The sequence below is a fragment of the Triticum urartu genome, unplaced genomic scaffold (genome assembly GCF_003073215.2).
Source record: "Triticum urartu cultivar G1812 unplaced genomic scaffold, Tu2.1 TuUngrouped_contig_5432, whole genome shotgun sequence".
NCBI classification, from domain to species: Eukaryota; Viridiplantae; Streptophyta; class Magnoliopsida; order Poales; family Poaceae; genus Triticum; species Triticum urartu.
In genome coordinates this window covers 1-14,339 of record NW_024116107.1, presented here as the reverse complement: position 1 = coordinate 14,339, position 14,339 = coordinate 1, and the positions used below count along the sequence as shown (strand labels likewise).

The 14,339-nt window shown below is 45.3% G+C and overlaps 3 protein-coding genes across 5 annotated transcripts; 2 read left to right on the top strand and 1 right to left on the bottom strand.

Annotated features, from left to right (window-relative positions):
* Positions 1-16: 16 nt before the first annotated feature.
* On the top strand, positions 17-3,359 carry LOC125529219. Its single transcript, XM_048693628.1, has 3 exons — positions 17-1,702; positions 1,803-2,681; positions 2,829-3,359. The coding sequence occupies exons 1-3, from the start codon at positions 1,384-1,386 to the stop codon at positions 3,065-3,067; spliced, it is 1,437 nt and encodes a 478-aa protein (XP_048549585.1). The 5' UTR covers positions 17-1,383; the 3' UTR covers positions 3,068-3,359.
* A 3,389-nt stretch (positions 3,360-6,748) lies between these two features.
* Positions 6,749-10,893, top strand: LOC125529218 (protein HEADING DATE REPRESSOR 1). 2 transcript variants are annotated; one of them, XR_007292583.1, is made up of 4 exons: positions 6,749-7,014; positions 7,101-7,187; positions 9,743-10,287; positions 10,378-10,404. XR_007292583.1 is itself a non-coding variant. In XM_048693626.1 (4 exons), the coding sequence occupies exons 2-4, from the start codon at positions 7,121-7,123 to the stop codon at positions 10,597-10,599; spliced, it is 660 nt and encodes a 219-aa protein (XP_048549583.1). In that variant the 5' UTR covers positions 6,750-7,014; positions 7,101-7,120; the 3' UTR covers positions 10,600-10,893. The 2 variants fall into 2 exon arrangements, 1 of the variants encoding a protein (XP_048549583.1); XM_048693626.1 differs by having other exon boundaries at positions 6,750-7,014; positions 9,743-10,113; positions 10,378-10,893.
* Positions 10,894-11,312: 419 nt separating this feature from the next.
* Positions 11,313-14,332, bottom strand: LOC125529217. Of its 2 annotated transcripts, none has more exons than XM_048693624.1 (6): positions 14,211-14,332; positions 12,967-13,218; positions 12,679-12,852; positions 12,486-12,592; positions 11,996-12,261; positions 11,313-11,922 (listed from the first exon to the last, which is right to left on the bottom strand). In XM_048693624.1, the coding sequence occupies exons 2-6, from the start codon at positions 13,213-13,215 to the stop codon at positions 11,444-11,446; spliced, it is 1,275 nt and encodes a 424-aa protein (XP_048549581.1). In that variant the 5' UTR covers positions 13,216-13,218; positions 14,211-14,332; the 3' UTR covers positions 11,313-11,443. The 2 variants fall into 2 exon arrangements, with proteins under 2 accessions (XP_048549581.1, XP_048549582.1); XM_048693625.1 differs by having other exon boundaries at positions 11,313-11,904.
* Between the last annotated feature and the right edge of the window lie 7 nt (positions 14,333-14,339).

Here is a 14,339-nt window from a genome sequence, read left to right as displayed (position 1 = left end):
TGCGCGCGGGGGCGGGCGTGGGGGGGCGCGGGCCGGCGGCTCCGACGCAATGCGTCTGGCTGATTGCGCCGGCGTGCCGGTTCTTTGGCCGGGGGATTCCGATTTAGATGCGCTTGCGTGCGCGCGGCTGATGGGGGGCGTGCGGATTTGGTTTGGGGGCGGACCCGCGATCGGACGCCGGTGTCGCCCCGATTGGGCGGCTCTGGTGCTTGGAATGGAGGGATATCGTTGGGTGATAGGGAATCGGGCCCTGATTTTGGCTTCGTTTGCTTGCCACCCTGCTGATGTACGGCGATAGGTAGGCTGTTAGGTATTTCTTGAATTGGGGGGCGGTGGTAGTACAGGGGGGCATCAGAATTGGAATTTGATCCTTGGAAAATGGTTCAGATGTTTCTTGGGTTGGTTTACCATGGAACTAGGGAACTTTGGACTTGATTTTTATTCACTTGATGATTTGCTTTGTGCAAGAATTCTCATGGATAGGTTCAGGCATGTGCAGTGGGATCTGATTTCCTCCATGAAAAATCTGTTGCAGGATTCTTAATAGGTTGTAAGTTAGCTGACCATTTTTCTTCAGGGGGTTTGTGTTGTTTAGGTTTATATGCTGGCAGAGTCCTTTATTTACTAGTGTGCAAAAGTCAAATTTATTAGACGGTGCTACCGCACTTCCGCGCGAATCCATCATCTTCTTGTTATACCTGGCATGCCGTGCATGACCAGGCCCAGGGTCGTTCGTGCGCGGGAATGATGGGCGAACGTTAAGATTCCCATATTTGTTCATGCTGGGATCTTGAAAAAGATATTAGAATGCTGAGAATTAGTTGTTTCCCATTATGAATTAGTTTACTCGGATTTCATAGGTGCAATGCTGCTATTTACACTGATGTTATATCCCTGCCATAGCCTGTGACCGGCCTGCAATTCATTTTGTCAATTTACCTTACCCATCAATTTGCCTTAACAGATTATGAATTAATCCATTTATTCTGTGTGTAATTCTTCCCCATCTTACATAATCCATTTGCGCCATACTGTATTTTTTATTGGATGCCATATCGATATGTACAAATGCCAGCCTTTGTCACCGGAAAACCAATGTATTGTTAAAAGCTGTTTTCCATTTTACTAAGTTGCAAGTGGCATAAAATTTGTGTGGTTTTGTTTCCATGGAAGGCTTCCATAGTTTTTATCAAACCGTTGCCTTTTCACTTCATCAAGTTAGTACTCACCTATGAGTACACCTCCCCAGGACATGCTCCTCAATGGTAATATTTGTAACCTCTTGCTTTGGTTTCCATTCCAGCGAGCAGCGATGCCGGCCACTCTGAGCCATCATGCAGCACACCTGTCTATCAGAAGGTGTTTCGCCCTGTTACTCGGTCTATGACCCGTATACCTCCTGCGGTTGCTGCTACACCTGATGCGAAGAAAAGAGTCGATAGCACAAGCAGCAATAGAAGTACTCCAGATGCTCGCTTTAGTATTCAGTTAGCTGCAGCACGGCCCACTGCAACCCGTGCTCGAACCCCTCAGGAAGTGACTAAATCTGCTTGGAGACCTCTTACTCAGCCTGCTGTTCTGAGTGAAGACCTGAAGCGAGCAAGTACTCCTGCAGCCAACCCTAATGCCAAGCGGTCCAGAGTTACTAACTCACAGGCTGCTAAAGATTCAGCTTCTAAAGTTAATCAAAATGTTCGCAGTGGTATGTACTAGAGGCTTTGTGTACACGTTTTAATGATTCAATTTTTTTTGAGGACATTCATATTGCATTCCTAGTTTTGATTAGTTTTATTGTTATCCAGGTAAAAAGAACAGAAACGAAGAATGCGCTAGTCAGGGTGATCAATCAGATGGTGCTGTCATCCCATCTCCACCAAAGAAGCTGCAGAGTGGCAAGGGCTCTTCTAATCTAGTTTCAAAAAGGAAAAGCACTATCAGAAGCAAGGGTGCTAAATTAGCTGCTCCGCTGCTTATGGGGAATCCAGGAACTGAACTTGGAAAGGATCCTGCCAGTGTTGATTCCTTGCCTGCACAGCAGCTGCAACTTGAGATTGCAAAGAAGTCGGATGCCATTACAGAAGCTATTGCCAGTGGAACTAGCCAAGTCAAACAGTCAGTTGGTGCAGCCAACACAGAAGCTATTTCCAGTGGAACAAGTCAAGTCAATCAGTTGGTTGCTCCAGCAGTTACAGATGCTGTTGTCAGAGGAAAAAGGCAGGCTGATCAGTTGGTTACTCCAGTCATTACAGATGCTGTTGTCAGAGGAAAAAGGCAAGCTAATCAGTTGGTTACTCCAGTCATTACAGAAGCTATTGGCAATAGAAGAACACGGCAGACCAGTCAGCCGGTTGCCCCAGTCATTACAGAAGCTATTGGCAACAGGGCAACCCAGGTCAATCAGTTTGTTGCTCCAGTCGTTACATTGCCAAGACAACAATTACAAAACAATATTCAACAGAAGCTTAGCAAGATAACTCTGCCCACAAGCCAGGCCAGCGTCCTGGCTGGTGCTACTGGCCCAATGGTGGTACCAAAGCTAGAAATCGGGAATGCAAATGAGTCTTCCCATGCTGTGTCGAGTGCTGCTTACAGGAGGGCACTGTTAATCAAGCAGCAAGAGCAGCTTCTGCAGCAATATAAGTTGGTGAATTCGCAAGCGCAGCTTCACATCAAGGGTCCTGGTAAAGTTCTACTACTTTGGAACTAAAATAGCTACAGGCAGTATAATTCAGTGAATTCACACCTAAATTAGAACTGTTGTTTGTATTCTCAACTCGAGGCAGCCATAGTTTGGTGACCTGACTGTACTTGCCTTGTTGCAATCTCAGCTCTGTTTGAGGATGATGAAGCGCCAGAGACAGAGCCGCTGGGAACAAGGTGCGTGCTCTGCAAGCTCGACCTTGCGTTTGAGGCTCATGGGGGCGCCGCCCACGATGCCTCCGCTCCCCCTGTCATCGCTGTCCTTAGATGCCACCATACATTCCACAGCAGCTGCATCGAGGACGTCTACGGCCTCGCTGAGCCCGCGCAGTGTATTGCGTGCCTCGACTGCGAGACAGCACACTGATCTTCAGCCAGTAGCACCGATCTGTGTGGCTGAGCTGCGGTGTAGGGGCTTGAAAAGAAGGGTTCTGTTAGAATGCATATATAGATGGAGTGTTGTTGTCTCTTCTGTGCTGGTAGAAATATTATGTGGTGGCTTGCTTGGCTCAGATCAAAGTCGAATTACCCCTTTTGCCCTTTCGCTTTCGGTGGTGTAATTAGCATTAGCAGGCTTTTGATTTTGATGGGCAGCCAGTTAAACCGTCGGACACCATGGATGCTTCCTTTTCATAGATATATATACATATTGACCTGCATTTTCGAGTACTTGTTGGAAATGTGTTTGATCTTTTGTGTGCATCAACTTCTGGAGCAAGTTCTCAAAAAGAAAGAAAAAATATGTCTTTGGTAGTAGCAGCAAGTTTTCATGAATGTGATGTACAGTACTATTTCTGGAGTAGCTTAGAACTTCTTTGTTATATAATCTTTTTAGTACGAGTAATTCAGAAAAAAAAAACCTAAAGAAAAGTAGTTCAGAAAAAAAAAATACTGCCGAGGTAGGCAGGGGTCTTACTCATTTTCAGACTTTTTGCCAGATTCTTTCAATCTTGGGCCGAGGTTTGGTGACGATTGCAGAAAAGTGGGAAGGTTGGCATCATGGTCTGGGCTTTGAGAGTAAGAAAAGTGCTGGGCGCACTGATGTTGTAATCTGGCACTGGAGTCCAGGCCTTGTATGCACAAGGTCTATTTGTGGCCCAGTTGTGTGAGATGCCCATGTAACGCTGAGGCGTACTGGTGTGGGGCCGAGTGAGAAAAGGCGGAGCGTACTCGGATTCCCTGACTTTGGCATTCACGCATCGCACGCGAGGTGGTGCTGGCCGGCCGGTGTGTCAGCGTCGCTTTGCCAGTGCAGCAGCATTCATTGATGACGAAACTGGGCAACGCAAACAGATGCCGGTGGTCGGTGACAACTTTTTACCCCCAAACACATTCCGGATGCATGGAGAGAGTCAAAGTTTTGTACTGTAGTAACCTTCCTCCTCTTTGGTTATCAGTAAATTGTGTTTTGTACTAACATAATGCTACTCCTGAAAACCAAGTAAAATGGCTTGCTAAACCAAAAGCCAAGGAGCCTTTTTTCCCCTCCTCCTGAAAAACCAAAGGCCTCCTCTCGCTTTTCATCTTTTGGGACGGGTCTCAAGGAACACAAAAGCGTGCACGCTTCTTTTCATATCCCACCCCCAAAAATGCTCCCTTCCCCTGGTTTCACAAATCCATGACATCATCTCCCGCCTTCACAGGCTCCAAGCACAAAGCCAACTTCAACGCGTCGATCTATTCTGTTTGGATGTAAGGGGACAAAAAACACGGCCCAACGTGCCGACACAAACGGATGGATGTCCGTTTTTGGCCACAGTTATGGCCCATATTTGGGTTTGGTTTGCGTCCTTGCGGGCACGCGGTGTGACGTCCTACCTTGGCCTGCCCATATGTGGCAGACCATTCTCCCTCCCAACCAGCACCACGCCCTCTTCGCCATCGCCGCCGCCCATTTTTCTGGCCACCACGCCACCACCCCACTTCCTCCATTCACTAGTTGTGCCTCGCCATTGCCCATCCCCGTCGTCGCCCGCAAGGTGTTTGGCTATTTGCCCGACTAAGCCGAGGCGCATCCACGCCCGCCTCCATCCAGTGAGGTACAGTTTCATCATGGTGGACAATTCAGATGAGATTTTTAACAACTTCATATGTTCATGATTGTCCGAAGAATCGTTCGACGATGTTGATGATGGTGCGATAGCTGCTTTGGTTGTCAATGAGCACATTGCCAAGCAGCGACCAAGGTTTAGGGATCGATCATGAACCATGCTCTGGGTTTGAATCATCATAGAGAGAGCGGCCATTGCCTACTCTACATGATTATTTCAAGTACAATGACTCAATACTCCCTCCCAAGCTTTTCGAGCGACGCTTCCGGGTGACGAGACATGTGTTCAACTGTATTCTGGAGAGAGTGGTGGCGTATGATGATTACTTGAAATCTAAGTATGACGCCCTTGAAAAGGTTGGCTTCTCCTCTTATCATATTTGGATTTGGCATTCTTTTTCCGGCATGGCAGTCATCAACGTGCTCTCTGGTGTTCGCGAGTCTTTCAGATGGCATACGGTCAACTTTGAGATCAACGGTCACCAATACAACAAGGAATACTACCTAGCTGATGGTATCTATCATCACTAGTCTACGATTGTCAGGACAATCTCCAATCCGTAGGAGAGAAGAGGGTGAAGTTTGCCAAATAACAAGAGTGCTAAGAAGGATGTGGAGCGTGCTTTTGGTATGCTTCGATCTCGATGGGCTATTGTTCGACACAAACAGAGGACGTGGGAGGTAATGACTGTTACGTTTGGGTGATCATGCATAACAGGATCGTAGATGATGTGCGTGACGACAACCTCTTTGACCAAGGGGGGATTTCCAGGTTGAAAACTTTGAGCCTGAGAGCGGAAACGTTTGCACGGTTCATCCAGTTTCACCAAGAAATGCGTGATTGGACAACTCACGTTCAACTTGAAAACACGCAACAACCAATGCACGCTCTTTATTTTTCAATGTAGTTGGTACAATTTTGAATTCATTTGGTTGTGAACTATTACACTTATTTATTATGATGTAAAACCGTGTGACTTATTTGTTTAGTTATGTGTAATGTTTTATTTTTATTTGTTTGCCTAATTAATGTGTGTAGAAATTTGGCAAAAAAGGGTGAGCGAACCAAATGGATCGGTCGGTCGAACACACTGCCCAAAAATTCATTGATGAAGACAGACGCCACTTTTATATATATATTTTTAAAAACGCCACATCTACAGCTGACCTAAACGGATAAAAGTGAACCAAATCGGCATCGGCGCGTTAGAGTTGGCCTAAGACTAGCTATAATGGAGAATAACATACATGAGTAACATACACAAATCCCTAGACTATATTATTATCTTCATAGTGGGTAATAATATAAATGTAGTAACATGCAAACCTTCATTTAGGGTCTCTTTGATTCAAAGGATCTTCATAGGATTTTTAAAGGATTGGAATCCTTAGGAATTTTTCTTACGCTGGTCGTTTGATTCGTAGTATTGAATCTTGTAAGATTTTTTCCTAAGGATTTATTTGTACTACATTTTATAGGAATTTTAACATCCACTCCAACCTTTTGAAAGAAATCCTTTGCTTTTTCCATGACACAATCAAACAAACTCAAATCCTATAGGGATCCAATGAAAATGCCATTTTAATCCTACGTTTTTCCTATTCCTGTGTTTTTGCAATCCTACGAATCAAAGAGGCCCTTACTAGGTTATAGACTCATATTGCATTGGAACATGTGATATTACAGGAACTAGCTAAGTTACTCAAACTATTTCTCTTTTTATTAACTTATTACCACATAAACAAATTTGCTGAGTTGGACTCGATGTTACGGCTGAAGTTACTCTCACTATGACTAGTCTAAGTAAGGCCCTGCCTGCACAGCCCACAGAGGATCCGGAGCGGGGAGCGCGCACGGGCACGGCTACTGGTTGTTGGCGGGCGGGTAGCCCAAAACGAAAACGCCCCTCTCTGTCTTGCTGGCGGTCAAGCGTGAACGCCGTGAGTAGCCGTCCCGTCCCCCGGGCGACAGCTACTACCGGTGCCAGAAAGCCAGCGCGTCACGTCACGGGCGCGGCTGAAAGCCACCGTCAAGGACGCCAAGGAAACGGGAGTGGCTTCCAAGGCCACCGTTTTTCCTTTCTTTCTGCTAGTAGCACCAACAGCCCGCCCACGCCCACGCCCACGCCACGGCACAAGCACAGCCAGAAACCACGAGATAACGCGGCGCACGCGACCAAACCGCACCGAGGCAGAGAGAGCGAGAGATTGGGAGGAGCTCCGGCAGGCAGGCAGCAGGAAGTCGAGCCGAGGAGCCACCGGAGGTGAGCTGAGCTCCTGACCATTTCGTCCTTACTGACGCAGGATTTCGGTAGCTGATGTATATTTGCGCTCTTGTCTTGGGCTGCAGTGACCTGCCGGCCGGGGAGCATGGAGGAGCCGTCCATGGCCGACCCGCCGCGGATCTTCTGGAAGTCCAGGAGGAGGCCGTCGTCAGGTAGGGGTGCTCTGCTCCTTCTTGCTGCTTCAAATCCTTTGAGCAAACGTCTTCAACTCTTGAATCCATCCTGATTTGAACCGCTTCGTTTTAAAAAAGAAGAGGATATTGTTCCTTTACAAAGAAAGGAGCCTGTCCGTCCTTCAGCCATTCCCTCTTCTCTCCCACAACCGTATTGCCGGTTTCGCCAAATTTCAGTCCAGATCTCGGCAAAGGCTCCCCTCATGCTTTCTCTCTCTCTCTCTCTCTCTCTCTCTCTCTCTCTCTCTCCTGGGAATTAATTTTGAAATTTGCTCCTGCCATTTCTTTCTTGAAAATTATCACGAAGTCTTACACCAATTCGATTTACAGCCCAGAATCTCCCTCTGTTCCTCGATTCTTCGTTAGCTTCCTCTGCCTCTGCCTCTGCCTCTGCCTCTGCAAAAATTAGTGGCTTCTTCCTTTTTGTTCGTCGGTTCTTTCTAGGATGTTCATCCGTCTTCGCACGGCACCAGACCTGACGGCCTGAAACATTCCAGCAGTGAGATATTGCGTGAGGAAATGGATTGACAATTGCCACCTCACGTAGACGAATCACGAATATACAACTACCAATACGAGTAAGAAAATCGCAGTTTCCGCCCACACGTTAGTCACGCGGCTGCCCGGCGCAACTGATTCTTCGCTGTATATTTATAATCAATTAATCAACGGCCTCGCGCAAGCAAGGTCGTTCAGAGCTTCAGACTTGGTTAGTTTGGGGGTAATTTCTCACAAGGGAGGTGGGTGGGTGCTGTGCTGCTGTAGTGCCCCAATTGCCTAGCCTTGCTTGCCGTCGCCGGCAAGATCTCTGCGGGCCGGCAGCTGCAGCAGCTACCCAGTAGTGGTCGTGGTCGTGGTCGTGCGAATATGCTCGCGCCAAGAAACCGTATCCCTTTCAGTAATTTGCTGTTGTTGGGTTTCACTTTTCAGCCCCCCTCCTCTGAATTCTATTAGTATTCTGTCTTGGGCAATGTTACGAGATGCTCTCCAGGAGCAGGGGAAGCTTGGCTGCGAGGGCAGCAGCCAACAAGGCTGTAATTTCTTCTCAGAAAAAGAGGGCTGCAGTTTTGGTAATACAACTACTAGATGACAGAGGGTGAATGTGATGGGCTGAGATATCTATGGCCTTAATTCTCTGACTTAGTAGATAATGCCGATTGTTTATTATGGCGCAACCCGAGGCTCGAGAGATGCGCGTGTTTCGTGACCACTCGCTTATTTTAGAGTTCATGTCAGAATGTTACAGTAAGTAGGTTAATCTAATGATGCTACTACTGACCAAATTACCGTTTCTGAACCTGCCAATGTTGACCAGTAAGCTGCCGTGTAAGTAAACCAGTTTGCTCTTAGTGTGTAACTCACGAACAGATAAAAGCGTTACATTGTTACCACTATCCTCTCCAGAGCTTCTGAGAATATTCTTTCAGTATGTTTCTAAGCTGTCACTATCTATCACAGCCCTTTCTTGCTTTGCTTCCTTGTCAAGGAGAGTGCATACAGCTTGTTGAAGTACACATCCATGTTCCAAATGGCAGCCAATCTCACTCTCACCTATCATCACTCCACCAGTAATCCACTGAAAAAACCTCTAGCCGATCATATTCTAGTGCTAATGGCCATGTAAATAAACAAGAATCATTTTGGTCGTGTTGATATCAATGCAGATAGGTGGAGGGCGCGGGTCCCTTTACTAGTATTAAACAAGAATCATTTTTGGTTGTGTTTCCTTTTCAAGTTATTGATGTCAATGCACAACCATGATTGAAACCATATCCCCTTCAGTAACTTGCTGTTGTGCAATGACCTTTTCAGTCCTCTTACTCTGAATTCCACTAGTATTCTGTTTTGGGCGAGGCAGCGGAAAGGCTCTTCAGGAGGAGCAGTAACAACGCGGCAATTTCTTAGGACGAAAGAAGAGAGTGACTGTGATAGACTGAGATATCTATGGTCCACATTGTCTTCGTATAATACCGATTGTTTACAGCATAATGTCAGGCTCGAGACAGGCGTGACCACTCACGTTTATTTGGAGTTGCTGTCAGAATGTTTACTTTAATTAGGCCGGTCTGATGATACTGACCAGATAAACTATTTCTGAACCTGCCAATGTTCATTGTTATTTATATAGCTTCACCATTCATGCCGAATGGTCTGAACCTGCCAATATTGACCGTGTTAGTAAATCACTGCTCCTAGTGTATAACTGATAAACGGATAAAAGGATAAATCGTTTCCACTTCTATCCTCTCCAGAGCTTCTGAGAATAGTCTGTTGATAGATCTTGCAGTGAATTGCTTGTATTATACAATATGTCTAAGCTGCCGCTGTCTATCCAAGTTCCAAATGGCAGCAAGACTCACTCTGACCAATTACTCCACCAGTTATCCACCAAAAAAACTTCCGGTTGATCATATTCTAATTCTAGTGCCAATGGTCATGTATGTCAGTCAGTATATGTATGCACTGCATTTTGCTAGGGTAAATGTACTAACTACTGACTTACTCAGTCTGACTTACCAATGTGTATGTTCCAGCCAATGGCCGGAGCTTGCAAGCACAAGAACATAATAACGAGGCCGCTGCCACCGAAGAGGCAGCAGCGGACACTCTTCCGGCTCAAGGAGAAGCCATGAAGATTGATGACGCAAATGCAGCAAGCACTACCACAGAGGATGATGCTCATCAGGCAGATCCGATGGCTAACCTATCTGAGAAGCGAAAGGCGCTCTTTGAGCCCCTGGAGCCAATCAATGGCAAGCGCAGCGCTGACATGCTGCTTCCGCCACCGGACTTCGAGCCTACATCATATCCCAAGGGATGGCTGGTTGGTAAGAAGCGCAAGCTCGTCAATGTCGATGTCGTGGAGAGCATGAGGAGGATAGCGATCCTGGAAATGAACAGAAAGGTTCATGTTCTTGCTAATTATTTGCCAGCATATGCTAGCGTAATATCATGCTGGATATATGCCATACTGTTTTCTGTGGTAATTGCATCCATGATCAAGGCCTGAAATCAAGCATGAAACACTAACTTTACCATTAACTTATGATGACCCGTGCATTGTTCTAGTGCAGCTAAGGTAATTAGGCATTTTTGTTATTGTTGCCAAATCTGCATCATAGGTTGATACATATTATCATGTAAAATATCTCGCAAATTGGCATGGCAGGACCGTGAAATCGGCGGGCTGAATGAACAACTAGAGGAGGACTCCCGCGTGCTGGAGCTTCTGCAGAAGCAGCTCACGGACGAGCGCAGGAAGCGGTCGGAGATCGAGAAGGAGAACTCCATGCTTCAAGAGCAGGTGACCATGCTGATGAACATGCTTGATGAAAACGAAGCCTTCGACGAGGAAGGAGAAGAGGCGCCACCACCCGACTCAATCGATTAAGCATTTCCGACAACTGCAGGTTCCCCCTTTTAAGAAAAGGCATCTGCAGCACGTCCGTCTTTGGGTGCCAATTTGAGAGTATCCCGGAGGTTTCTATTGGTCTCTTGTGTAGAATTCAAATATTATTTCGTTTCATGGTTTGCATCGTGTAGGCGAAGGGTGCATGTTTTATTGTTCCTGTTCGTATCTAGGTTTGTTGCAGATGTATGGAGACATTTGCGACGCATTTTGAAATGCAAGTGTGTGTATATGGTATTACGATTATTTTGCCAGCCACTGCTATTTTTTTCTTCATATTTCGAAGTCGCCATGACATCTGATCTACAAATGTGATGCACTAGTGTCATAAACAAATGCCAAGATGACCCGGAGATGCATTGACGAGTATCAGGGCTTCTCCAACGGTCCATATCACCCTTTACCATAACATGAAACTAGTAGGAGAACATTTGCTGGCAGGAGAAACAATCCAAACACACTTACCAAGGCCAAAGTAACAAGATGCGGCTAAAAGAAAGTAACGAGATGCAGTAGTTGAATGATCTTGGAGGGTTGGTATAACACTCTACCGGCGAAGCTGTTAATTTGTGGATACTTTGTGTGAAATTTTCCACATCGCTCCTCTTTGCAATAGCCTTAGTATCGGCTTGTTGGAGATGCCCTCACAGGCCAACAGAGAAAGTACTGAGAGAAATGTAGTAAGAACAGCGAAATGGGGATGCGCAAATTTCAGTTGTTGCCAAATGAGAGTCAGGTAAGTTACAGACAGGGGACCAAAACAAGTCTAAGAAGGCACAGCCGCACAGTTCCTCATGATTGAAACATTTCCAAATCCGGAGTTCTCTCAATCCTCTGCTATGTCGAACAACTCTGACATAGATGGTATGCGGGGGAGGTTCTCAAACAGACCCGCCGCCATGGACTCCTTTCTAGAGATGGCAGGCGGTCCTGCGCCGCCATCCACAGTTCTCCCCGCAGGCGCCCATTGTTCTTCGTCTTCGAAACAAAATCCGAGTTCCTCGGCAAAGGCATCATGACCTACTTCGCCTGCAGCAATGGTGTCATTGCGCTCAGGAACAGATACGGTGGATGGCGCAGTGCCTTTCTCAAGCAAATTGCTAAGCGAGTCCACTCTTGCCAACAGATATTTCTCATCCGCGGACGGCGGGGCTTGTGTATCGCTTAAAAGGCTCTCAGCAATCTCCTGAAATTCTTTCGGCACCTTGGGGCTGGCACGATTACACAAATTGAGGTTCCTTTGTTCTTGAGCAACAATTTTTGCTTGGATATCTGAAGCTGCGGCACCTGTTAAAGGAAAATAATCTACAAGATTATAAGTGTGGCATGGAAGCCTGCCAGCTTCGGAACTTTGTCTGAAGAAGAAGGGGATGCTTACCTAAGTTCAATGGCTGATGATGCTTCACGCCATTCCTTTGGACCACTGAAGAAGAAGCATCATATGGTGACACATAATGTGTGAACATGGATGAAGGGCCGTCACTTTCATTTTGATTTCCAAATATGGAGCTTATGGTTCCAATAAATGGAGAATCTGACATGATAGTTGGTTGTTGGCTCAGCTCATTTAGTCGCTCATCACACTGAATAAGCTTTTCAAAATTTCTGCTCAACACACTCGAGGAGCAACGCAAAACATGCCTCCTGCATTTAGAGCATTTATAAAAGTTAATTTCAGCTCAACAAAGTAAATGATAAAGTTGAATAAAACAGAGACAACTAGCAGCAAGGTCTACCAAAAAAAGCAATACAAAGTGCACAATACATCTACACCATAAATCACAGCGACAACTAATTGCAACTTTCATATTTCAAGACCGATCTTTAAGTGTTAATGTAGAACATTAAATAATGCACTAGAGCTTCACCTGCACATGATTGCTTGTCCACAAGTGAAATCTGGTGCCGCCAGCCATAATGTATGTTTTCTTGGTTGAGGATCGGTCTCTTGAAAGAAAATGGGTGGCCGAGACAACTTCAAAAAGATTGGAAACTCGTTTGAGGCAATAATGATTGATAGGTACACAAACAAACAATAACAAAAAATCACAAGAAACTAACCATCAGTTCCAAGGTGCCATCTCCCTCCTCAGGGCAAGTTGCCTTTATAGCAGTAATATCTAACCACTGGAGCTCTATCTTACTCTTAAGACCATCGTTCAAAACTTCCCAGACAAGCTTATGCTTTGCATAGTAGCATTTTGCAACCAAATCACCTTCGTACTGCGAGGTGTACTGTATAAAAGGAAAAAAAATATGTTTTGGTTAGGCAGTACTTGTGGAAAGCTTCTAAATACTTCTTACTCATAATAACATATATACTGAGTATAACACGAGGAAATTGCTTACCTCCCAATTACCAATTTTAAGAAAGTTTGCAGGAAAATTTGAAGCTTTTACTACATCTTTCTTTAACGGGGGCTTGGAAACAATATCTTTCACAGCAGAACGGCCCACGGTAGAGTTTTCCTTGGCAGAGTTTTCCTTGGTAGAGTATTCCTTTGAAAGACACGTACAAATAAGATCTACAAAAGATGGGCTCTTTTTCAACCGTAGACCCAGTGGTGTGAGCCGTTCATTCATTATATTGACATACATGTCCTGCAAAACATCATGTCTCTACTCAGAATTAGGATCAATAAAAAGATATAGATTTCTATATAAATAAACAGATAATATTATTAATCAAACACTGTATAATTAGTTGGAGCGATAGAGATATTATTAATCAAAACCCGTCATATCATATTTTGCAAAGTTTGCATTGAATAATTAAACACATTTCTCTTCTATGCAGTAAATCAATCACCGAGAGAGTTTGTTCAATTGGATTGGAGCAAAAGGAGCATGCAAGTGATTTTAAGATTTTTACTCCATAGTTAAGATATCTAATTATGATCCTACGCAGTCAAATCTGAAATCGACAAACAACATCATGTAAAAGGCATAACATTAATTTCAATACTTAATGTTTTTTTCCTTCGGATGAGTTGCACTTCCTATTTGAATTCCTCAAATAAAAGACAATGGGTATACCACATCTACCTGCAGCGGTGGCTTCGTCGTCCCAAATTCCTCAAAAGAAAAAAATAACGCGTATAATTTAAATTCTACGCCAACAACAAAATCTTCGCGCCACCATATAAAATACTAAAAACCCCAACCCCATAGACCTACAGTTGAAGCAGAAGCGGGGTGGTTGCGCCGTCCTGAATTTCTCAAAAAGAAAAAATAATAGGTATAATTTGGTTCTACGCCAACGACAAAATCTTCGTGCCACCATATAAAATACTAAAACCCCCAACCCCATCCACCTACAGTGGTGGCAGAAGCGGGGTGGCTGCGCCGTCCTGAATTCCTCAAAAAAAGTAATGGGTATAATTTGAATTCTACGCCAACAATAAAATCTTCACGCCACCATATTAATATTAAAAATACTAAAACCCCAACCCCCATCTACATGCAGTGAAAGCACAAGCAGTGTGGCTACGCCGCCCCGAATCCCTCAAAAGAAGAGAAATGGGTATAATTTAAATTTTACGCCAACAACAAAATCTTCGGGCCACCATAGTAAACTACTAAAACCCATCTACCTGCAGTGGAAGCGGAAGCTGAGATGGCTGCGCCGTCCTAACGCGCTTCTGAGTGTCGTCATTCCCGTCGCCTAACCCCTCCCCCTCCAGGGCGCCCGCCGGCGACGCACGAGGGGCAACCGTCTCCGC